Genomic DNA, 27,071 nt, shown 5'->3' with positions numbered 1-27,071 from the left:
CGAGTTGCTTTGTTTGTTTTTTTTGTTTTTTTCTATTGATGTAGGGTCGTTCGTTTGTTAGACTTGTCCAAGAAGAAAATAGTAGCAAAAAACTTGCTAGGTAACTTAAGAGCACAATCGACAATTAAGGCAAAGGACTTAATTAGTTCATTATTGTGTTGTCTGTATTTTGAGAAACTCTCACGTATTTTACAAGTATACTCCCTCATGACAGACTTACAGAGGTAAAGTATTATTGATGTAAATTTTGGGTTTTAGGTCCCCCTCCCTTGGTAAGTAGGTCCATATTGTGTACAAAAGGCTTTGTTGACTTCCTTCTCTCTAATCCTTGTTATCACCCAACAGATACGATGGGCGTGGTCACTTACATGACCTTTCAGAGTATGACAGCGGGTCATGGAATACATCCTACCAGCTGTCGGAGGAGGAGGCTAGGATTGAGGCGCTGTGCGATGAGGAGAGATACCTGGCTCTGCACACTGACCTGTTGGAAGAGGAGGCCAGACAAGGTAGGCACGATGCTAGTTCTGCCACTTACCACACGCATATGGCACATCTTAAAGGTCCCACAAAAGTTGTGATGTCACAATTCTACTACAGTATATATAGGGATAAACTGTCACTACAGTGCCGTTACAGTCATTCCCCAGATGCAGTGACAGTGCAGAGACTCAGAGAGCACAAGGACAGGTGCTAAAACTGAGCGTTTCAGACAGAGGGTGAATACAGGTATATTCAGACCGACAAAGAGAAAAATAATGTGTTTTTTGAACATTAAAGCATCTAAACATGTTCTAGTAGAAACCCAAAATAAAGTTATGAACCTGAAAATAAACACAATACAGTATATCCCCCCCTTGAAGATTAGGGGATTGGAAAAACAGTAAAGTGCCCGAAAGGGATGTCAGGGTAAAGCCTCAGAGCAATCCTGCACACAATGTTGTAATCCTGTTGGAACTGTTGTTGGCCCATCAATCATCAATTACGATCTGTCACACCTTCATCGTATGATGTGAGGGGGTAATGAAATTGCTGCAACATATCTTTGTGTTGGTCCAGTGGCATATGTTAGGAAACATTGGCATATGCCACTACTTTCTTCCTGACATAATGTTATTACACTTACAAATGGCTTTACACTTGTGTTCCACTGGCAGATATTAATTCCCACCGGCAGCAGTCCTAACCCTTATATTTTTTACTGGCAGATTGTAATCCTTGTGGGCAGCTCTGACTCAAGGCTTAATATATCTATGGTAGCCAAGGTTGCAGGGCAAGACATACAGTAACTAATCAGAAATACTAGCAACATGGCACAGCTGCATGGCCTCTGCCAAATCAAAATGCTTCAAAATCCTTGACACTTTGTGGTTAATATTTCTGCTTTTATTACCGGTGACTGGCTCTATTTGTAGAGTTAAAATGTTCACTTTCTTCTCAGGCAGTCAGTGTTTGAATTGTCGTCCTGTTTTTTTTTCGTCTGTCAGCACTCCCACAGACTAACACCGATATGACAAGCCTGTCTGTACAGACGGAAAGGCAGGGACTCCTACAATTGCTTTATTCTTCAATCAAGGCTTCTTAACAAAATCTAGATTTTTACATCCCCTTCTAAGGCGCTCTAAGCTTTCATCTCTTTAAAAAGGGCAGGCTCTGATTCTGAGCTCAGCAGCTGCCATTTCTATGGAAATCACTTTCAAGTCTTGGATACTTACATCGCAGTCGTTTTACATTATAATGAAAAAAAGCTGTTTTGATGACAAAGCACCCCTCTGAAAGACAGACTTAATTACTGTAATTGAATTAATAAGCCACAGTTTTATGTGAAATATGGTGTCTTATGTCCAAACTGACAGGACAGAATGAGTCAGCTAATGATTTGTCACACACACACACACACACACACACACACACACACACACACACACACACACACACACACACACACACACACACACACACACACACACACACACACACACACACACACACACACACACACACACACACACACACACACACACACACACACACACACACACGCTCACTGCAGCAGGTTCATCCCCCAGGCTAGTTTGCCCTTGAATTTGGAGGCCTGACCCCATTCAGTTAGACTATTACCCATCTGTCCACATAAGGGACAGCAGGAAAGCATTAGAAATATTGATATTTTTAGTGGCAATTTTGCCCTTGCTTCTTTAATAAAGATATAGTTTGCCATGAATTTCAATAGAAACAGGTCAGTGTCTGGGGCCACATATCAGTGTATATTTTTCTTGCAACCAGTAAGTAATGCTCTTCCTGTCTTTTCTATTAACTAATGTGCTTGTACAAGGGCTTGCCACAATTTGGGAACAGAGTCTTTCAGTAACATGTAATATTATGACATAAATAACATACACAAGTCTGATAACTGAGCCTATGTCTTGCATAAAATTTTTTCAGAAACAGAGGCATTTTACTCTGCATCATTGATAATGTCCCTTGGACTCATGCCAGACTAATAGGCATTTGTTTTTCAGCAGTGTGCAACATAAGTACAAGTAAACATGGGTAAAGTAAATATTTTAATGTTCTAAAAGTAAAATATGTAATAAAGCGTCACATAAATAATAGTGAAAAGCATTTAAGTTAAAATCTAAATATAGACAAAGACAAGTAAAAACAAACAAGAACGTGACCTAAAACAGTATATTGTGATATGTTGCAACATATGATGTATGTACAGTATTGCACTGATAGTAAGGTGTGTTTGTTAGTGTGGGTCAGTGAGTTAATTTTCATAGTCAGTATTTTTGGTCAGTCTTTGGCAGTGGGGGGTGAACAGGTCATTTCCGTAAATTGTAACCACACCAATGCCAATTAATGGCACAATAGCTTACTTTGGAAAGTATAAACAGATTTGAAGAAGAAACTGTTTTGTTTTTTAGTAGAAAATAAACAAAGCAATAGTTCCGTTTGGAAGTATTTAGCATACGAGGCTAACGACCAGGGCGGCTAGGATCTAATAATAAACATTAACGGCGGAGCTAAGCAGCTAACGTCATCACTCCTGTCCGTCTAACAAGAGATGTTAATTTCACAGGATGACACAATAATGTGTCTGAAAAGTCAGCCAGCAACAAGAAAGAAACAGTGGCAGCTGCTACCAACTCTATTTAATCAGCAAAGATAATATGGTGCCAAGTCACCAAAAACAGAAGATATACAGAAATGTAGCTGAATACATTAGCATTGACCAGATCCGGTTTACACTGTGGAGAAACCTGACTTTCAACAACAAACAGAATCCAATCCAAACTGAATCCAACGTTTGACCGCATCATTTAATGTACACTGAAATCACTGAACTATACAACATGATAAATCAAATGAGATTTTGAAAATATTCGTCACATATACACCCTTCAGTTATGTGTTCTTTTTTTTTAAAAAAGTGTTATTTTTAATGGTGTTTGTATTGTTCTACTTTTTATTTTAAAAATGCTGCCTTCATTTTTTGTCATTTTCTCCCTGTGCTATCGATAATTGTATCAAGTATTTTGCTGAGTATCGGTATCGACTTTGAAACTGTAGTATCGTGACAGCCCTTTTTCCAAAAGATTTTCAAATTTTGTTTCGTCAGATCACAGCACAGTTTTTCACTTTGCCTCAGTCCATCTTGAATGAGTTTGGGCCCATAAAAGACATGGTTTATATACGGTTTCCTCATTGCATGGTAGAGTTTCACCTTGCATTTGTGGATGCAGCGGCGAACTGTGTTCACAGACAATGTTTTTTGGATGTATTGTTCCTGAGCCTATGCAGTGATGTCCACTACGGAACTGTGTTTGTTTTTAATCCAGTGCCGTCTAAGGGCCAGAAGATCACCAACATCCAATATTATAATATTATATACTGTGTATTTATATATATATATATATATATATATATATATATATATATATATATATATATATATATATATATATATATATATATATATATATATATATATATATATATTCATATACATATTAATATTTACGGATGCAAATTAGCAGCTTTTGCTATAATAAAAAAATATTATTGTTATTATTATTGGTTTTCAGCCTTGTCCCTTACATAAAGAGTTTCTTCAGATTATCTTTTAATTATATATATTTTTTTAAATTTCATGTGAGAAGCATTATTCATAAATTGTTTCACTATTAGAGTGGTTAACCCCTCCCCCGTCAGTTTACCTAATTAAATGTGCGATGTTCCACCAGGTGTTTTCTTTTAACCTTTCACACCCTTCCAGTCTTCTGTTGCCACAGTCCCACTTTTTTGAAATGTGTTGCTGACATCAAATTTGAAATAGGCTTATCTTTTTCAAAAAACAATGAATTTTCTCACTTTCTCACTTTCAACATTTGATATGTTCTCTTTGTGCATCTCAGCTCTTTTTGGAAATGGTGTTGCAAGTTATGTTAGGACTAGATTGAAATATAGATTTCATTTAGATGATAATCAACATTGTAGTAAATGTTTGTCCATGTGCTTTCTTGTTTTCCACAGAGGAGGAGTACAAACGTCTGAGTGAGGCTCTGGCTGATGAAGGCTCCTACAATGCAGTGGCCTTCAAATACTGTGCTGACTACTATGACCCCTCTCAGCCCACTGAGGAGGAAGATGCTAACAGGGAATCTGGTGAGAACTCATCACTCACAAACTTGCCTGGGCAGTCAGGACATTAGTTAGTCACTCTCATATACATATGGAATACACTCACAAATGCAGGAACAATATGACACAAACAGGAAAGCAAAACACAACATTTTTAATAGTAGAGCCCTGCAAAAGACCCAACCTTGCAGAATGGGGCTGTGTAAATTAAACAAAGTTCTACAAAGTAACCACATTACTGTATGCATGAAAATGCACTACTTGAATCCCTGGGATCTTTAATGTACCCCTTCTGTCCTTGACAAGCTTGTTGTGGGATCTGTGCCATGCCTACAATTTTAGCTGCTTGACTTTTGAATTTTTATCTGCTTCAGTCTGCTGTGAAGAGCACAGCAGGTCTGTCTAATACATTTCTCTTTTTTTTTTTTTACTATTCTAATCCATGTGACCATCTGCAGATACACACCCTCCCAGGGCTGCTGATGTTGAATTTCTGCCTTCAGAGCACACAGTGATAATAACTGATTCTTTATTATTACACATGTATTATAACTCTTTGGAACAACACCTTATAGAGGCCCCACATAAATATGAATATATATAATTCAACTAATATTCAAATATAATATTAAAATGTTAGCCATGGGTGAAAGTAGGTTTGACATTTAGACTGCTAATCAGCTGTCAACACCAACATCAACTTGGGTCATCCATCCAAGTCTGATATCTGAGACACACGCACACACGCACACACTCCCCTCCTTGCAACTTTAAATATTTGATGTTGAGATAGCTGGAAGCGCTTTGTCCCAGCCAGCGGCCTGACAGTTAAGCAGACTACATGCCTCTCTGGGGAGATTGTCGAGCTGAGTCCAGAGTATGATTACTTCTACCAAAACTCCAGATGCCAGTAGAACTTGTCTTTTGGGATAAAGTGCATAAGGGTCATAAGGGGGCTGCTTTCAATTTAATCCCTTTTTTAGTTTTTCTTTGTTCTCACATTTTTGGCTTTCCTTCTTTAAAATATTTGACATTATCACATACAAAAACAATATCATGAAAAAAAAAGTCCTGCACCCCAATGCAAATGTGTAGCCTCAAAGAGAGGGGTTGGGCTGACAGATTTGGAAACGCATGATCACAATATTAGTAGTTTTAGTTAAGTCAAATAGTTTTCACTTATTATCTCCTCAGTTGAGAACTTCATTTCAATGTGCTAAAGCTGAAATAATTTACTTCACCCTCACTGAAATCCCTGAATTCCAAATATTTCTACCTACTTGGGACTATTGGCTATCCCATTCATCCCTTGAAGCAGAGTGCCTACTTGTTTCCTTGTATGGAGCTGCTGAGTCAATGTGTGGCTATACTGTAGCTTTGAATAGAGAAACAGTCTGTGACATGGTCACGTGGTACATGGGAATGATGCTGGAGTGCCTTTTTAAATAGTGAGAGTACATAAAAAAAAAACATTGCTGCAATCTCAACTTTATGGAGAAAAACAATTCATCACACTGCGGTAGCTGTTGTTATAAGACTCGTCAGTTAATTTTGGTGCAGTGTGTGAGAGTCCTGTACAGTCAGTACAACAGTAAACATCCTGCCTATCACTGTTACAAGAGAGTTTTTCAAAACTATCAAGGTAACTGGACAATCCTGTTGCAATTTGCTGGACCTGCCTGAGTGTGTCTGAATGCAGTCTTAAGGTGGACCAGCCACAATCATTGTAGTGACGAGTCGCTCCCCACCCCCACCCCCAACAAGAACAACTTTTCTGGGGGAAACCCTAAGCTAGTCAACCATGATAATACTCTTGCTATATAGCTATAGTGATGATTAAGAGTGCATGTCGTCTTTCAAAATCGGGGCACTCTTTGGAAGACATTTATATTAACACTAAATTGGAGTTAAGACGTGACATAAGACAGAGTGAACTCAGGGTTGCTGTGTGCCTTTTTAGGCCCTGCCAAAAGCTGATTTCATCGCTTTACCCATGGCACATCAAACATGACAAACATAGATCCAATTGAAATAGTGGGAAGGCTGGCTTTTTTCCCCCATAGATTGTATGTCTTAAATTAAGGACCTTGTTTTCTTCATTACTTTGCAAAATCCCCACAGTACAGCATTAAAAATGTTCCACCTGACTAGTGCATTTTGCAAATGAGGGTTAAGAATAAATGATGAAGAGTGTAGTATTTTACTTTGACCAATTTTAAAATGTTAAGACACTCCAAATGCAAATGCTTAACAAGAGTTAATTTCATTTTTTTTTTGTCCTAAAATTGCTTCACACACGTAGAAGAGGCAGAGACTGAGGAGAGTGAGGAGCCGTTCGTTGCTCCCCCAGGCCTCGCTATTCCTCCTGATGTGGAACTGGTGAGTATTAAATGTCCAGCTGGCTTACCGATATTGCTGCCATATTGCACTCTTTTACACAGTACATATACACAATATATAAACGTGCACTGTGGGTTTACACAATTACAGGAACATTTGGAACCCTTCTCTTATTGGCAACTTGTGACCATTAAAACTTTATGTCTTAAAAGTGTATTCATTTTTATGATGTTAATTCTCCTCTGCTACAAAAACGGTACGGTATAGTTGATGCTTTATATCCAATATTACAACAGACAAGAAATAGTATACTGAGAAATTTTAAATGCATTGCTTTTACTTTGTTTTATCTAGCGTTTTTTTGTTTGATAATGCTCCTTCAGGACCAGGCCAGTCCGCATCAGTTGCCACTTTGTTATGCATGAGAAGAATTCTTTAATGTTGTCATTGACTGTGTGCATTTTAAGTATATAGCATGCTGTTTGTAAAACAGTCAAAACACATTTGTGAATACATACAGAGCACAGCATAGCTCTGTACATGATAGGCATAAAATCTTAGTGTCTTCTCTCTAGATTGTGAGGGACTCTGTGTAGGTTATCTCCCATACTGTTCTGCTTGACTGGCAGCTTGGGAGAAAGAGCAAGGGAATTCTAACTGTACAATCTAACTGTGATGTTGTGCTGCATCTCAGTCCATTAACAAACCAGAATGCAAATATTAATAATTTCAATGCAGGAGACATTGCAGAAACCGTTTATCAATGATATGTTTTTCTTTTAAACTAAGATTATGGTAAAGGAATTTTACCTATACTGGATAGCTGACAGTCGTTACACCTCAGTTAACGGGGCCCAAATGGCTATTCTTTTCTGTGCTTACATGGGTTCGCATAGCAATGGCTTTTAACTGTATGTTATACTTTCAAGGAGCTGCCATGCTTTATAACTGTTACATGTTAGTTATGCTTTGTTTTAGGATGCTTTCCTTGTTTGTATCACATCAACACAGAACAAGTATGACACAGCCCCTTTTCACCTAATGCCTATTTCCGTAAAACGGAGTGCGGAAGGCTCTTGTAAGTCCTTTGGCAGCTTGGAACAAAATAATGATGTGTTAGTGTTGGACATTGGCGTCTTTTCTGGCAGGTTTCCTGAAAGGTACTATTTATTATGACTTTCATCTTGATGAGATATGGGGGTTCTTTTGGAGATTGCTGCACTTCTCTGTACTCTCTAGGTAATGACAATGATTAATCATTAAAAGCACACAAGGGGGACAATAATGAATGAATAATGAACTATTTCTTGTTCCACTGATTTCTACCCCATGTGCATTTTAAGAATTAATGTCATCACAATGAAGATAAGAATGCCTGGCATTAAAATGCCTTTGAACCAAAATGGCTTGTGTCCTTGGTATAAAGAAGCCATTCATAAACTGTGCATTGTGGAATTGAACACAATTCCAAAATGCAAATATTACCTTTTTTCATTGTGAACTTATTTTGGGGAAAATACACATGAATAAAAAGCAACGCTAGGTCTTATGTTTTGGTTAAAAGTATGCCCATGTACTTGAATTGTCCCATGCACTATTTTCAACAGTGGAGATAATTTTCCAGCATCCCATTAAATAGAAATTGCTCAGTGCATTCTCCCATCACATGTGCAGCCTACACTACTGCACTGTCGAGCCATAGGACTACATGTTGCCATGTTAGTTTTTATTACATTACTAGAGTGAATATATTTTATATTTGTCGGCTTGAATTTCCAAAGTATTGAAAGAATTTCCCCATTAGTTAACTTGCTAGCTAGCTAATTCATGACATGGCACATTTCCCATTGCATTTATTTGACAAATGACTGGATGCTTTTGGAAGAATTAAAGGATTATGTCTTCTTATGACATGGTAAAATATTTGCTTCAATCTGCATATGACAGTAAATACAGCCTCAGCTAACAACACCTATAGTTTAAAAACATATATGCTAATTTCTTGACTTTTTATTTTTTGTAGCCGGCAACCATTAAGACCCATAACATCATCGAGAGGACGGCCAACTTTGTGTCTCAGCAGGGGGCTCAGTTTGAGATAGTCCTGAAAGCTAAGCAGGCCGGTAACTCCCAGTTTGACTTTCTTCGCTTTGACCATTACCTGAACCCTTATTACAAACACATCCTGCGGGCCATGAAGGAAGGTCGATATAACCCTGTCTCTACCAAGAAGCAAGAGCAGTCACAGGGTGAGTTATAGGAAGCAGTCACTGAATCCATCCGTGTCATGTATCGTAATTAATGCAGAAATATCATCAGTAATACATAAGCAATAGAACGAAACAGTAAAAAACATTAATGCTCTGCATGAATTTTAATGTTTAAAATGTGTTCATTACTTTTCCTTTTTTTGCTTTCTTGCTGTAGAATCCCACTCTGATGATTCAGATGAGGATGGCGATGGCAGTTACCTCCATCCCAGCCTGTTTGCCCCTAAAAAGTGCTCTCGTCTGGAGGAGCTAGTAAAGGTAATGTAAATAGGCCACCTAATGTGAATCTGTACCTTTTGGATACAGTTGCTACATTATATTGCGACACTGTCTGGTGAAAACCCTGTATCTCCAAAACCTTACATTTTAATTAAAAACTAACTCAGTTATTGTTGTTGGAACATTTTTTAGGGGTTTTTAAACGACTTATGTAACTTAAAAAGTAGCAGAATGGTTTTCATTGGACAGTGACCATAGAGTGCTCATCTGGAGTCCAACTGAAAGTGTATTAGATGTTTCAAACGTATGTTGCAATTCTAACTGGCGATCACTGCCTGCTATGTGAATTACATTTACATGCTATTAGTCCTGCCCATTTCCTTTACTGCATTCTCAAATAAAGATATTCTCTTTCCCTGCCTTCATGCTGTTACAGTTTTTTGTTAGTACTTTCATGTGCTGTGTCAGAACAGCCATTAGTCTTTGACAGAGCAGCAAGAATGGAAGCATGTATTTTGAAAGAAACATAGTGAGCTGCTTTTAATAGCAAGCTGTCTGACAGTTGTCTCCCATCAAGAGGGTTTTCCTTTTCATATCAGCCACTCTAATTTTCTTCATAGTTCACATTTATGGGGTTAACTATTAAATTCTGTATGTAATGCTTAAATATTGCATTTCATGCTTTCTGGCTTTAGTGAGCTTTGAATATTTATTATATTATTACTGTAAAATGTTTTTGTCTCCTACAGTATGCAAGTTTTGTGGTCTCAATGGCTTAAGTATTCCTTTATAAAAAAATAAAAATGGTGTGATAGACTGTTTTGACCAGACTGGTCTTCTTCTGCAGCCTCTAAAAGTAATGGACCCAGACCATCCTCTGGCAGCACTTGTACGAAAAGCTCGACAGGAAAGGAATGGCACAGCAGCAGTGGAAACCAAACCAGAGGAAGTGACAGACCCAGCTGCATCCAATACGCCAGCGCAGTACACTGCTGACCGTGAGTAAAATTATTATTTTTTTGACAACAAAAGACAAAACATCTTAAATTTATGAAGACTTTAGTTCTGTCTTTACTTTTTCATCTGTCTGTTTTCTCTCAGCCAAGTGGGGTTGCTCTTGTTTGTCTACCACTGAGCACAAGGCCCTTCCCTGCAGCTATTTAAAGTGAATTTTCTCTCTGAGAGCACTGTTGACCACAGAAAATTGGCATTTAACTTTGTCCTTTTTGACCATTAATGCAAAGGCCTTTCTAAACGCCTTACAGCAAAGTAATATTGAGCTTAGAGGTGTTTTGGGACACACCACATCTCCTGAAAACCAGATGACCCAACCTGAACCAGCTCCTCAGGTCCACACTTTCTAGTCCACCTGGGTTCTGGGTCCGTTCAGACTCAAAATTATGTGTGTTCTTGGTTTGTGCATCTCATCTCGTAAAGGATCACAAAAAAAACTAACAAAATTATAGTTTTTTTTTTTTTTTTTAAATGTCCCTGAACATAACACTGTACTTTAATAAGCACTAGACCTACAACTATTTGTGCATTGCAATATTGAACATCTATGGCACAGACCTTGATACATTTTATTTTATGAGCTACTTCTCATGGGTATGACTAACAGTATTGTGGTCAATGTTATGCCTTGACCCTTCTCATACATTTGGATGAGACGTCATCGAATATGACATTTTTAAACTCAACAAAATAACATTATTAAATTGAATGACGTCAAACAACAGCATTGCCATTACATTCAAAAGAATGCCGTGTACCGTAGTGTACAAACTGTATGTAAGACCAAGTGGATATCCATCCGTGATGAGCCACATCCACTCCCACGCTACGTTATTCATCACACTTCCTATTTTTTTTCATATGTCTTCATCCGCCCCTGAAACAGTTGCTTAAATAAACCCATGTCCAGTGGCCCATGCTGACCTGAGTGTGTTAACTTGTCCATTACTTCAATTTATTCATCCCTGACAAACAGTTGTGGAGGGTGTCCTTTAGCCTGATATTTGCTGCAGAAATCTGCCAGTGGATGTTTGTAAATTAGTTGTGGATGACCTAGCTGCTTAATGCCGTGGATATTCATTGTTGCTCAAAGCGGGGGCTGTTAATTTGCCCATCCATGTACTTATGCTACGCTTGGTCCAATGGGAAAACCTTGTCTTGTCCTTTTAAACATTTTGTTTTGCCACTTATGTTAATACAGGGCGTGGATAATAAGATGCTCCATTACCTCTTTTGTACTGGATTGCCTCCCTTAATTTAGAGTATTTAATCACTCCCTCCCTCTGACCCTAATGTATATGAGCATGCCAAAGAGCGAACAATAAGAGCAGCTCAAAAAACACATGCTAACTTAAAATTAAAGTCAATTCATGAAATATTTTTTGCAATCTGTCTATCTGACCATTTATCTACTATGTGACCTGCCATTTAACCAAATTTCCTTTTTGACCCTCCACTTACACATTTGAAGTCTTTATCTCAGCTGTGACACATGTCAAGTTTGTAAATGAAAGCTCCTGCTGTGGTCTTTAATTTTCCTGACTAGAGAAAATTGGATGTGTCATTAAAGTCAACCAGCTCAGTGACTAATGTGTTAATATCACACTGTCTCCACTTTGACACTGACCATTTATTTTGTCCCTATCCCTCTGTTGCCCCCCCCCCCCCCTCCACTTCCCTCTATCTTTTCAATAAAATGTATTTGTAATACAAACCCACTGATAAGGGAGATGACCCTTTCACACATAAGTCACATCTTGATTTATATTCTCTTCCCCCTTGCTGGTTTAAATTAATTACTGTGGCAGACATATTTAACATAACATAAAAACATAGCTTGACAGTGAACAGGACAGCCTTGACATAAAACAGAAAGCAAGCTTCAGCAGCAGAAGGCCCATTACAGTCATATAATGAACACTTTCACGCCACTTAACTCTTGTGGTCTGACCACAGCAACCACACTGCTGTCCAGTGGCCAATTTGAATGCAGCTACTTACACTTAAACTATAAATAGGAATTGTTAAGCGATCTCCCACAGTAGCACTTAATTAGGTTCCATTCAGATTTTTTTGTCGGCTAGTATGTGTAAAATATTCAGATTGCATACCAGTATATACAGAAAAAACACAAATAGCTCACATTTATCTTCACATTAAACTGAGACAAACCATGAGTTTGGGGTCAACTTAATACCTCCAAAGGGAAACTTTGCTGCAGTCTTAAAAGCCTATATCATTTTCCTGGTCTTCCTGCCTTGAAAATGTAATTTCAACACAGTGACTGAGCACAATTGTGGCATCTTTGTTATTTATAAGCACACTAAAAAAACGGGTGTTGACAGTTTCTGTTTCCAGTGGTAGATGACTTTTCCCTGACCTGTTGATGTTCTTCACCAAGGTTGAAATAGAAAGATTTCCATGTCAAGACTGAAATGAATTAGTAAATCACTCCTTAACTGTGAAGGCACCCTCACTTCACATCAAACCAACAATTGCTTCTCTGTACTGACTTTTGAACTCAACTGTAAAGTTATTAAGCATTACAACACCATGTAAACTATTGACTTTAAGCTCACTGTAGAGATGTGACAGTCTCAACCAAAAAGGAACATTCCAATCTACTCTAGCATTTACTGTGGAAAAGTTGACAATATATTGTACAGTTTATGTTCACATGAAGATACAGTAACTGTTCTTCATCAGGCACAATTTAAGCATTTCCTAATGTCTTTGCAGAAAATGCAGCAGCAATGTACTATGGGTACTACATGCTTCCTGATGGAACATTCTGCTTAGCCCCGCCTCCCCCTGGGATAGATGCCAGCTCCTACTATAACAGTATGCCCTCAGCTGTCATGGCTCCCCCTTCGTCTGCTGAGGCTTTGCCTAATCTGGAAAGTACACCCACTCCTTCTGAAACTATCACCATGGCACCATCAGCTGCAGTCCCCTCTCAAGTCACCAGCTCTGCTGCTCCTGCTGTTGTACCAGAAACCAGGTAGGAACTATTGGACATCACTATTTTTTCTTCTCTTATGTTTTTTTCACTGTAATTTAATAGAGCAAGTTGACAGTTTTTGCTGAAAACAGTTCACACCTGTTTTAAAAGCTGAAATGTTTCTCTCTGCTTAACATGTTTATTTTTCACTCAAAACAGTTTGAGACCTGAAGCTCAAATTTCCACACCAGCAACACCAGCCATCATTCCCCCACCACCTGACACCCAGCCAGTCATAGACAAACTAGCCGAGTACGTTGCTAGGAACGGCGTTAAGTTTGAGGCCAGTGTCCGTGCCAAGAATGATCCTCGGTAAGTGTTCTTACCAGAAATAAATCTTTTGCGCTGGTCCCATCTTGGTTTCAGAACCTCTTATCACTAACTTTTCTTTCAGATATTGCAGAAGCTCTGCATCATCCTCTGGCTTATCTCTTGTGAGTGCTCAACTCTCTTATATTTGTTCTTCCCTCTGTCTACCATAGGTTTGACTTTCTGCAGTCTTGGCATCAGTACAACACCTATTACGAGTTTAAGAAGAATTACTTCATGCAGAGGGAAGGAAGAGGCTTTTCAGAGGTATTGCAGGCTTTACTGTGTGTATATATACATTATATACATACATTATGTATGTATATATGTATATGTGTGAATATGTTTTTGTATGTTTGTGTATGTGCGCAAGAATCAGATGGACCCCTCGTGAGGTCCATAGCTAATGAATTCTAATCGTTATGGTGATCCACCACAGCTTCAGAATGGAGCAGATGAAATCCCTAAATAGGTTAATAAATCTATTCCAAGTGGCACAGTAAAAACAGTATAGAGTATACTAATCTCTATAAACAGATTTGTGGATATGGATACAAAATCTGTAGGCATCAGGACAAAATTTTGGTACTGGAAACGTTTTGGTTTCCGTTTGTACCCCGAATAGTATTGACTTAATTGCGTTTGAGTATGCTTTGGTTACATGCAGGAACGAAATATCTGCCATTGCCCCGAGTAATAGTGATAGTGATAGTGACTGATTCCAGGAATGCATGAGCAACAGCATTTCTGTCATGGATATTGTTGGAGATGTTTTACCAAGAAAAATTATTTTCAGAAGGTCAATGTAATTAGTCTTCTATCATTCAAGCAAAGACAATCTGCCTGTATGACCTACAGAACCACAATCAAATGCAGAACTGATGAAATTAAATAATGTCTGTGCAAAATGGGATGGTAAAATTGTCACAGGAGCATTCAGGAAATCAACACAAATTTGAGGCTTTAGTTAGTGCTTTTTATCTTTTTTTTTTATAACAGACAGCAGAAATTAAAAATAATAATTGTGTTATATATTTGTGTTCCATTCTATATTTCTATATTATATGTTAGTTCTGTCGCTCAGTAGATGAATCAGTAGAATCCCACAGATGGCCTTAACACCTAGGAGATAAAAAGCTCTCCCATCACCAACCTCACGGTTCTCCACACCTGGTTGTAATTATGTTTAACATCATTTGCAGCCAAGGTTTAGATATGGAAAAGGTGGTCCTAAACATTCGCTGCACTTACAGTCAACCTTGAAATTATCTGCTTTTTGTTGCTGATAAGCTAGGATCCCACCGCACTGATCTAAAATATTGAAATGAGGGATGAGACTTGTGAGAATAACTAGGGAGTGTCATTAAAAGCTAGATCCAGCCTCACTGGGTACCAGAGTAATACACTGCAAAGGCATCCTTCTTAACGATGCATCCAATCTCTTGAAGGCTCAAAATTCTGCCAGTGAAGTAGTTCCAATTAGCCTCCCATGTTTTGGGAACTTTATACAGTGGCATTTCCATATTTTATGCAGGGCTCCAGAGTGCAACCAAAAATCTGTCAAGTGTGACTAAACTTTTTATTGTTTTCACCAATGTTTGTGTCTGTGTGTGGGATTATGCGCTGGTGCACCCAAATGAAAAAGTTAGGCACACCAGTGCAGCCAATGTAAAAAGTTAGTTTGGAGCCCTGTCTTGAAACAAAGCATCACTAAAAAAACCTTATATTTACTGACTGATTGCTTGACTGTCCATTTGCAGCCTTTTCACTTTTCCAGCCTATATGGTTCTATACCTGCTGTCCATCACTGTCTGTACACCCGTATCAGAACTGATCGTAATGTGGTTTATCAGAGCCTCAATGACCCTAATTAACAGCAGTGCCAACAGACATACAGCACTCTCACTGGCTCTACTTGCTGGCCTAGCTCCCCAGCGGCACATATCTTATATGTTTTATGGTGTATTGGTTAACCAGTAACTGTTGCTAACAATTCCTCTGCGGTTGGGCAAGGAATGATTGATTCCTGGGATAAATTCCCCTTTGCCTAAAGGTGCCCTAGAATCTTGTAGAATCCTTATTTATGATTTGCTCTCAGTCTTTGAAATCATGCTCAGTTGTAGTTCTTCTCTCCCCTTCAGGTTGGGCTCTACACCTGTTTTTGTCATTCATTTAATATATACCCCGGTGAAAATGCATTGATTTATATACTAGTAATTTGTATATTAGAGTGGATTTAGTTTATGGGAGGATATTGCACAAGAAAGCCAGTTCCTTAAAGTATGCCCTTAGTCAAATCAAGTAATCTTCCAAACTTTTAGAAACTTCAATACTTCAAAAAACTTCAATAACTGGGAATTCCCAGTTATTGAAGGGTAGACAAAGAGCGAATTGTATGCTAAAAAGATAATAACTTTGAGTGACTATAAACGTGACAAGATGGAGGGCTCTGAAAGAACAGGCTCACGTGCGGTACATCTTTAAGAAAAGTTTTACAAATATAATAAGTCCATGTGTTAAAAATTCACAACAGAAAGAGTCATACGCGGCCTTGTCTGCAGTTGCTGGTGTCCTGTTAACAGTTTAGCAGATGTCTCTTGTACAATGGTGGCCTATGGAGAAAATGCTTTTTGGGCCGCAGTGGGACTTTTCGTTGCAGTACTGCTACTTGACCACTGGAAAGAACAGGCTACACAGCTGAGCCCTATCAAGGTCTAATAATTCTTCCATGACTCAGAGGGGGGCAGAGATGGGGCATGTGTAGGGTGCTGCCCACCTTATATTAGAAGGTGTTAACATTTTTAAATTTGATTACTTGGAGACGTCCCAACCGATTGGCTCTACCACAGCATTGGACTTGCCATGCTAGGGCTGATTTAACAGTCTATAGCAGGGCACATAGAGACAAAGATAGACAGACAACCATTCACACTCTACGGGCAATTTCGAGTCATCAATTAACCTAACACATGCATGTTTTTGGTCCATGGAAGCAAGCCGGAGAACCCGGAGAGAACCCACACAGACACAGGGAGAACATGCAAACTCCACACAGAAGGGCCCCAGCCCAGATTCGAACCGCAACCCTCTTGCTTTTAGGCGAGGCGACAGTGATAACCACCACAGCACCGTGCCGCCCCATCACAGTACAGTAAAATAATTTAGTTTACAGCTCAAAAAAACACATTGAAATGTGCAGTACCTCTTTAAGCCATAATCTCTCTCAGACAAGGTAAATTATATGTGATTAGATAGAGGGGTACAGTAGATAGATGGATAGATGTTTTTGACATATGTACATATATTCATGCCTTAGTATACTTGCTAAGAGAGGATGAAAATAGAAGTGAGTGAGAAAAGTTTGGTAAAGAGCTATTTGTCCTCTGACGAATCAAATCCATTAGCTTGTCATAGTGCAGAGGAGTGTGGCCCATTATGACACAGCTCAGTTTGCTCCAACAAGCAGCCGCTCTGCTTTTCTATCAAGAAACCTGCCTTGTGTTTGTGATTTGTGCTGTGGGTAATGGGATGCAGATATTGCTGCTCTCAGTCAGTGCTATTATTTATAGTTTTGTGGTTAATGAAAAAGTGAGAAAGGGCTAAAATCAGTCAATGCAGACAGCAGCAGGATGTGGGGCAGCTGTCGGTTTGTATAAGCAGCCTTACAATATTTCAATCCTTCAGAATGTGGCAGTTTTGGAGTGGATAAATAGTTGATCTAAAAAGGATCATTACATCAAAAGACGTTCTGCTTCCTTTTTGGACAGCTCTGCTCATCTGATTCATGTTGTTGCTGGGTTTATTGTGATACTCCACCCAAATTCTCAGTTCTGATAATCAAACACATTATTTAGACAGTTAAAATAATGATTTCAATATGCTCTGGCATCTAATAGAAGTCCTGCTCTACTTCTGGTAAACCTCCCACAGCGACGCTGGTATTTTATTTTTTTCACCTTGTGAGTCTATGTGTCATCATGGTAAAATGTGGTACTGAAGAAACCAATTTTCGCAGGACCCACCAAAGAGGCTGTGTTATTTTTGATTGGACAAATTTCTATAATCTGACAGTTTTTCTTTTGAACTGAATTGACATTTTATTTATAAACAAAATGTTAAAATTGACTGTGTACTTTTGAATTGAGCTGAACGTTTAATTGTGATGGAAGTAATGTCAATTTTGAACAAATCTGTGCAAAGAAACAAAGCAGAAATCCCATGCAAAGCAGTTAACAGTTATTCAGTAGAATAGGCATCAAACACAGGCCATGTGAAAGTATTCATCCATCTACCTAAAAGAAAAGCTGTTCTAGAGTTGAATATTTTCAATTAACATATTTTCTTTTTTCTTTATACATTTCTGTAAAGTTTATGATCTCTAACCAGCACAGGTTTTGCAGCCCTGCTATGAACTGCTGGTGCATGTTTTCATTCACAGTGGAGGATTATTACCTTCTGAACTGTCCTGTGTCTATAGCAAAGCATGCAAATCAAGTAATCCAAGGATTCTAAAGGCTAACATAATTCCTCAAACTCCAGCTGTTGAAGTCATCCCAGAATGGTTTAGAGTGCATTTTCTCTTGCATATTCACCTGTGAGCTTTGATTTTAGAGTTTTTTTTAAGGAGTTATATTCTCTGGGGTCCTCTGTAAAGTGCTTTGACTGTTGAAAGCACTTTTCAGTGACAGCTGAAAAATAGGAAACTACCTTTGAGGCATTCTTCAAACATGTTAAAATGTACCTCATAAGGGTAGTTTTTTTTCCCCTATTGTGGCCTTGGCTTAATCACCACTTTTCCCTTTCATTCCATCAGTTGTGATAGCAGCTAAGGGCACTTGGTCCTCAGGTATTACTACAGAGAGTTTCTAGTTATGTGGCGATGCACACAAGTTATAAGTGCTTTGTGAAGATACTTTGTTGATGTGACAAGTTATATGCCATACATTGGGACATTAGAGAGCAAATTGGAGGGGTTTAAACTTAAGGTGAACTCGAAGTGTATTATCGGCTCAAAATCATCCCATGGTCTTTTTCGGCACTTACATACATGAAATAAGCCATCAAGACAGTGTTTTAAAAGACAGCTCCTCTTGTAGTAAAGTCCATTCAAGTCGATTACCAAATGCAATCCAAAGGGACGGAGCCCATTGATGCTTCATTTTATATGTAGGGATACTTACCATGCTACTGCAGAAGTTTGGTGTTATTTTGAGCAATATTATTGGTTAAAAAAGCCGTTTTAATGCCTTCACCGTACTGCCCTAAGCTAATCAGTGTTAGCCATGTCCGGCTGTTAGTGACTCTACCGGATTTCTCCCTTAATAGTTCATACACGAAAAAAAATGTCAAGATGGCTTATGTGATGTAGTGCAGAAAAAGACCATGGGATGATCTTGCGCTGGAATTACACTACACAACTACACTGCAACTAATTACACTGCTAAATGGCAGAGAAAAGAGATGAGATTAAGAACTAAAAGCAAACAGTTAATACTCAAATTAATTGATCCTGCTCAGATGTGTACAGGTCAGGATGTTGTAGACATAATATTTAGCATCACTCAGAAGCAGGCTGGTTTAAATTATTGTTCACATATACAGTATATAAACATTATCTCTCTGCAATATTATCAATGTCCGTCACAATTTACAACTACAAGGGCACTCGGACAGCGCAGTCCTCTGCCAAGGCCTGGCCCTAACCCCTTTCATGAATATCAGGCCAGTAGTTGTTTCCATAATCCTGATGGCAGCTGTAAGTCACTTTAAAATGATATATTGTTAAATTAAAATCTTTAGCATACATTTAATTGAGTTCAAGCTGTCTCTGTCAGAGAGACCATGTTGTGATTTGGGATCACACCAACGATGATGCCAAATTGGGCCTAGGGTGTAAAGCAATGTATAATGGCCCCTTCCCTATTTTCTTCCCTGTACTGAAGTTGTCCTTTCTTGGACCACACCCAACTTTGAACTGGGCCTTCATTTTGATCTCAACTACACACCTTTAAAGTTCTGTGGCTGTATATTCAAGTCTGGAGACAGACAGAAAGACACCTGGTAAAATACTTAACACCTCTTCTGTGTACAGTTCTACGCTACAGTAGATGTCTCCAGGACCACATTTTGCCATAATAACGCATGCACGCACACACAGGCGTACTCGCAAGGTGAAAACAATACCCATGTCTCTGCTGCGGCTGGTAATCATGACCTGTATGCATGGCCTATTTCTTGCTTAAATGTTTGATATTTTTTCCCCCTGTTAAAATTAAATTTGAAGGCCAATGGCAATCCAGTCAATGGTGTGTTTTTCAGTCTTCTGTACAGTTAGTTAATCATTCCTATAGTCTGCTTTTTTCTGAATACCCATAACTGTGCACTGACAGTAGTTGAGTGTAAAATGTAATTTTTCACCTTAGAAGATTGACTCGTCTCTAAAGACTTTTCTGTTATTGGTCTACATACCATTTCTGTTCTGCTCAACTCCTCCACATCCTTCAATTGTAGAAGTTTAAAAGTGCTGAAAGATATCCATTAGGCCACAGCCATATCTCCCGTTCTCCACAGTTGCTATTGGTTTTTCTCTACTGCCACATTTTCTCTAGCACAGTGGGGAGACAACTTCATGGATTCAAACCGTAACCGTGCATAGAACTTGGCAGATGAGCAATTACAATATTTACATGGACGTCTTTTAGTTTAATTGGAAACTGATTCAGAGTGAATCATCCTAACATTTCATATCCATTCACCTGCGATGTTATGTAACAAAGCAGCATTCACACCATTTTTCTTTTAGACAAACAAAATGACAGTGAGATCAACCAGCTCCCCTGGATGTTTCTTTAGAGAACTTTTCAAAAAACACCAACTTATTGCACATATTACTCCTGTACTCCGAACCCTTCGTGGAAGTACATGATGTTAAGAGGAAGGACAGCGGGTTTCATGGAATCTCATTTTCAGCACCATCTGTCTCAATCCTACTGGTTTACCTATAATGAAACACTTTAGAAAAATTCAATCACATACAGGGTTAAGAAATTGCATGGCCTTGGTTTATATACAGTGAGACTGATTCAGATAGACAAACATATGCACTGTAAAACTTTCTCTCTCTCTGTCCTTCATTCAGAGTGAGAGAGTAGATGATGACGACGCTGATAAGCTTCAATCAGACACATCAGTCCAGGACAAGCTGACAAAAGGTAGGACATTAACACATTAATGAAAAAAACTAAAACAAAACATAGAACAACTTTCCCTTCCTCTCGTTTAGTTCATTAGTTCAGTAAAAGAGATGCAAAGCCTTTGGGTAAATATGTGTATATGTGAGTACACATGCACATATTTACTGTGAGCGTGCGTATGTGTCATATATTTGTGTTTACACACAGCTGCCTGTGAGTCTGTTGGTATTTATGCTAGCAATTTCATTTGGTGATATCAAACTGGAAATGTCTATGCAAAGATGAAAGAGTCCTCTTGCCACAACACCGGCAGGACCCATAAACATGCACGTATATGCTAATCAAAGCACACATTCTCACAGGCGACATGTCACGGAGCAGGCCAGGGAAAACTAATAATCACACAAGTAAAGTATCCAGCCTGCCACAATGAAGTTCACACTTAGATTAAGGTTATTTCTTTAGGGGATAAGGCACACTGTCTAGTCTTTCATCTCTACGATAGCAGACACATTTAATTACAAAATAGAATCCAATGTGTTTGTCCGTCTTTCTGACCGTTTCTCTGTCTAGATTGTATTCCTTTTCACTTACGTTTCCTTTGATTCCACTTCTCCGCTTCTTTTCCTTCCTATTTTTACATCTCTTTGTTCTCCCTCTGTCCATCCCTCTCTTAATATCTTTTCTAGCCTCTCCTTACTTAGATTTCCTGAACTTGTATGCACTTGTCATTGTCAAGAAGCAGCCTAATTACTTTAGTCAATCTATTTCTCATTTTACTCTGACTTTGTCAAACAAAAGAAGGTCAGGATGCACTTGTCTACCTGTTATGAACATGGACTCTTCCGACTCCTTTTTGTTCTCCAAATCACATTTCTCCTCATGTCTCTCTATGCCATCGCAGCCTCTTTTGCCCCCATCTGTTTTGCCATCAAGGCAAAGGAAAATGACATGCTGCCGCTGGAGAAGAACAGGGTGCGTTTGGACGATGACTCCGACGAGGACAAGGTCTAGTTCATTCCAGTCTATTCAATGCACGTAGCTCAAGGGTTGATTAAGTGTGGATAGAAAACTCATCCTTGTAAGTGCATTTTCAGAACCTTGAAATTAACAATAAATGATCATAACTTTTGTGCCTGAAGTTGCTGGAGGAGCAGGGGCTGGCTGCCGTGTTAGGTGGAGCTGAGATGGTTGACAAGGAGCTTGCTCCAGTCAGTACACCAGAAGAGAAGAGACCCTCTCTCAGTTTGGAGGAGTTGGAGGCAAAACAAGGTAACATTATTTAAACTGTTTAAAAACACGTTTGTAAAATAAAATGATCACTTATTTTGTACGTTTTTATACCCAGTTATGAAGCAAAACTAGTACACAAAAAAACTTTTATGTAAGGGAAGGACAGACACAAAATATTAATCTGACAACGTTTAGACTCTTATTTCCCCGTTTCTATTTATCACTTTGTGCATTCAGACAATCGTCAACCTCTTTCTGCCTGTGTGACAGACAGAATGTTGATAAAGCATCTGATGTTGGTTGTTACAGAGGTCTTTTTCCCCCTCAGCTGCGTGGCTATTTAATGTGGGTGTGCTAGCATTGAATCCATTGTCTCAGCGTCAGCATATAAGTACAGATGCTTACAAGACATTTCCATCACACCCACTGGCATCCTTTGACTTTTTTTGGAGGGTCAGAATTGATGAAAAACAAAAGCGTGGAGATGAATAAATCCATTGAGTCTGAATTATAAATTCTCTCAACAGTGTTATCCCTGCAATAGGACGCGAGCAGTGTGGTGCAGCAAACAACAGTCGAAATATCTCCAAAGGCCTAATGGAGATGTATTCTCTCTATTTTTGTCTCTCTCTTTTATTCAGTCATGGTCATGGAATATTACACACTGACTCTCCTCAGTCTTTTACTAAAGTAATGCATCAGTCATGGTCGTAGAATATTACACACTGACTCTGCAGTCTTTTACTAAAGTAATGCATCACTGACTTTGCACTCAGAAATACTTGACATATTCGCCTATGTCAGAATGCATACACTCATGAAAAGCATTCTTGGTCTTGCAAGAGGTTTACACTCTTCTTGCGCTGATCAGGACTTTTATAGGACCTATAATATTGCAATACTAGAAGGGCAGACCCTCTGCTAAGGCCAAATGCCCTATCTTGCAATAGAAACGAAAGTGGAAAATAATTTGTGTATCCACTCCCTGATTTGGATCTGCTCCAAAACGTTCTGGGTTCTCTCTTGGATCAGGCTACAACTTTCCACACAGTTTCATTAACATTGGACCAGTAGTTTTTTTTCCACATACTGCTGATAGTCAAACACACACACACCAGACCACTTTGGCTTCTTTATAAGGGAGAGAAATACTTTTGCCTCATGCATGTTGCCAATTCTATTTTCAAGGTTAGAGTCACATCTCTGAAATATTAATATATTCTAATGTATCACTGGCTGTTAATTTCAAAAGTAATAGGCTTCTTTACTGGAAGCTATTCTACTTGAAGTTGATTCATTGCATCTTGTTATACTTCTACACCCTCCAAATTATGCATTTGCACCTTTTTAGCTTCAAATTGGATAGCTTCACCTTCATCTGCATGCCGTTTTGAATGAGCACACAGCGGCTGAAATATAAAATGATATTCCAAAAAGACATTTTCTGAAATTAAGCTGACAACCAGCAGATTCCGAGGCAATTACAGTTCAGTCAATAATCCATTTGACCTTACTTGTTAACCAGCCGCATACGCCTTCTACATCAACGTTGTGTAAAGTATGATTTGTATCGTCATCTAGCAAAATATCCATCATATATCCGTCTGAGTTGATCAATACTAATGACTTGATTACATACTTAATTACTCAAACACCCTGAAAACCTATTTTTTCTGTCTGCTGTATGAGGTTGCCTTGCAGAGACACCATTGAGGCGGCAATCATCTAGTGAGTTGTTCAGCCAAATGCCCTGATGACAGTATAGGTCTTTACAGCATGGATGTATAAAGAGAACTATTTACAGACCAGTGTGAGTGCAACCGCTCCTCGTCTAGCTGCGGCCAGTTGGCCGTCCACAGCCCGTTTGAGAGAGGTGGGCTTTTGTAGAGCGTGTTTGCACATGTACGAGCACGAGCGTGCGCATGTGTACGAGCACAAGCTCGATGCCTACGGCGGCTCTCACGTCATTTTATGTGCGCCTGTTCGGAAATAGAAAAAAAAAGACGCACCATGTACGGACATTTAACAACAACAATAATGGCGGCGAAAGGTTCACGTTGGTGTGATGCAAAGGTGGAGTGTTTACTGCAGATTTGGGCGGATGAAAATATTTAAAAACAGTCGGACAAGACGCACAAAACTCTGAGGTCTATGGAAAGATTTGTAAACAAAGCCACGCATCGTGATGACGCCAATCAATGCGTGTGATGTGTTACGGCATGATGAGTATGGACAGGCAAGAAGCATTCGCCGAGGCCCAGGCAGTGTGAGTACAAATGAGCTGGCCAGCGGGGGGAGATGGAGGAGGGGGCAAGTACCCTAAAGCCCGGGGCGCGGTGCGGAAGGACAGTGTGAGTGTGCCCTAAAACACCCAGATGATCGGAACTGCTTCCCCACTGTTGGGCCAATAACGCCCCAGCTACTTCCGGTTTAGCACTCCAGTATTTCAGAGGGGTTGTGATACTTCAAAACATGTATTACAGATGTCTCTTTGGCCATGTAAGTCAACGGGAAAAATATTTTTGAGCCAGAGGGCATCACTTGATGGACTAGTTGCATTTCCACCATCTGGCAACTACGTCAAATTGGTTTCGAAGCCTGGCACACTTCCTGGGGGCCTGAGTTGATTTTAGCATTTCCTGAGATCTCCAGGGACAGAGCAAAAGTGTAGGAATCACCCTTAGTTCAGAAGGATATCTTCAAAATAGAACCTGGAAAGACAGACAGATTGACAGTTGGGGAAAATCTGCTACTTTTCAGCATCAAAGGGACTGACAGGTCCCGTTTAGGTTCAGTGGAACAATCTCAGTGTAATGTTCTCCCTCTGAGCTGACAGACGGTCAGAAAAAGAGTCTTGAAAAGCCTTATAAATAGCTGACTGAATTGCCTTTGCTGTGTGGCAAAGTAGGTGTCAGTCAGCAGGCCTAACTTGATCAGATAGCAAGAGAATCAGTGGTAGACAGCAGAACGCTAATCTGTATTGATGGGAAACAGCCACACACACTAAATGCATTTTCCAGTGATAAGTACATGAATCGTTTAGATTGCTGCAAACATTTCCCGCTAGATGTTTCGTAGTGGTGGTAGAAGACTTAAAATGCCAGTACATCTGAGATCAATTTGGAGATTCTCTTCGGGATGATTTTAGATACACTGTAATCCATTAATTGAGAGGCTCACAGACACTATCATTGGATACTACAATGTATCAATTGGCAATGTGAAGATAATGTTAATATATGAAATGAGGTCACTCACAGTGATGAACCTACAGAAAATTAGTACTGATATCAGATGTCAGGAAGATACTGACTCAAATACAGGTCACTGATAATTTGGCTGATCTGTTCAATTATTCTTTTTTTTTTATTTGTATGATAATATCAATTCAGTAGATTTATCTATGTTTCATGTATTTACTTGTTAGGAAAACAATATTTAAGTGAAGCATGGTGTCGTCTAACATACAGGTATATGAGAATGATCTAATAAAAAATGACCTTAATATAAGTTTGAATGATGAATAAACACGGCTTATCAATTAAACGCTGGTAGTGAATCAGTAAACCCACATATTTGTATCAGGATGGAGAAAGTCATCAAATCCCTACTTGCAGTATAGTATTGTTTTAAAAATGATTGTACAGAACCCACTTATCACCAAACAGCAAACAGACACAACAAGCTACTCGCTGGTGAACATAGTGGAGTATTTAGCAAATTAAGAGACTGATAATTACCGTAAGAGTTGGTTGAGACCAAATATAGCGCTAAAAGGAGAATGACTATTGATGGTGGTGATGATATGTCAATATTATGTTCACAACTTGTTTTTGCTGCCCCCACATATCCAAAAATAATTGTTACTACAGGTTTAACTAATGATTCGTTTTAGATGAATTGGTCAGTTACTTTCTTGATCAGTTTATACATTACAACATTATACTGAGAAAATAAGCTATTTCTAACAGAAGCTGAAACGGTTTGACATTTTGCTTTTACAAATGACTTAACTGATCAATCAGTTTTCAAAATAGCTGTAAATTCATTTTTGTATTGTTTTCTCTTATCAGTTAATTGTGAAATCTATTTGGCACTTTTTATATAAAATTATATAGAATTTACGGGACAATACTAGTCAAAAGTGTTAAGCAAGACTGTCCTTCATGATAAATTGTGTCAAGTAGTAGTAATAGTAGTAGTATGCTGGCCAGGACTGTGTGTTGTGTCACTGTCTGGGGTACAGATGATTTCTGCTCCACTTGGCTATTGTTCACACTATACTCAAATGTGATTTGCCTCGGCAGCTATCCTATTTTTAACCCTGAAGAAATAACAGTAGCCCCAAAGGTTGCATAACTTAAACAACTTGTTTTCTGCATTTGCTTTATACGTCACTGTCTTTTAGAGCACAACTTTGTCAATCCACAGCAGTTGGAGATTTAGAAAAATGCAGATTATACATCACCTTAATTAGATGTGACATTAAGAATGGAAAGTTACTCTCAACATCCTCTCCTTCTTGTCTCTTTCGCTTTTCGTACCCTCTGTCTCTGATATATTTTGTGTTTCTTATATCGCGTGTTTCACTCTCTATGTCTCTATTTGTGTCTCTTCCCCCTCTCCTCTCTCCGTCTTAGTTCTTTGCCTTCAAAAGGCCATTTACTTGTGGTCAGGAAAAAGCTGGCTGAGCAAAAAGCAAAGAAGAGTAGAACCATTCTTCCCCTCTGTCTCTCTGTCTTTTCAATCATTTTCTTCTTCTTCCTAGCACTGTAACCCTGCAATGACAATTGCATGACAATTTCACCAATTCATCTTGGTGCAATCATCTCGCTCCTGTTTTTA

The 27,071-nt window shown here is 38.9% G+C and overlaps 1 protein-coding gene across 2 annotated transcripts in view; it reads left to right on the top strand.

Annotated features, from left to right (window-relative positions):
• sfswap (splicing factor SWAP) overlaps positions 1-27,071 on the top strand; it is a 51,759-nt gene that overhangs the window by 1,634 nt on the left and 23,054 nt on the right. For both annotated transcript variants that reach the window (XM_083930051.1, XM_083930050.1), the window contains exons 2-13: positions 346-509; positions 4,540-4,671; positions 6,950-7,026; positions 9,011-9,236; positions 9,415-9,515; positions 10,324-10,474; positions 13,230-13,491; positions 13,651-13,803; positions 13,974-14,067; positions 20,939-21,011; positions 21,898-22,001; positions 22,136-22,265. In XM_083930051.1, the coding sequence (XP_083786177.1) occupies positions 346-509; positions 4,540-4,671; positions 6,950-7,026; positions 9,011-9,236; positions 9,415-9,515; positions 10,324-10,474; positions 13,230-13,491; positions 13,651-13,803; positions 13,974-14,067; positions 20,939-21,011; positions 21,898-22,001; positions 22,136-22,265 (1,667 nt within the window). The remainder of the gene's footprint in view (positions 1-345; positions 510-4,539; positions 4,672-6,949; positions 7,027-9,010; positions 9,237-9,414; positions 9,516-10,323; positions 10,475-13,229; positions 13,492-13,650; positions 13,804-13,973; positions 14,068-20,938; positions 21,012-21,897; positions 22,002-22,135; positions 22,266-27,071) is intronic.

This window comes from Echiichthys vipera (genome assembly GCF_963691815.1).
Source record: "Echiichthys vipera genome assembly, chromosome: 16".
NCBI lineage: Eukaryota > Metazoa > Chordata > Actinopteri > Perciformes > Trachinidae > Echiichthys > Echiichthys vipera.
This window is presented reverse-complemented; position numbering and strand designations above follow the sequence as displayed.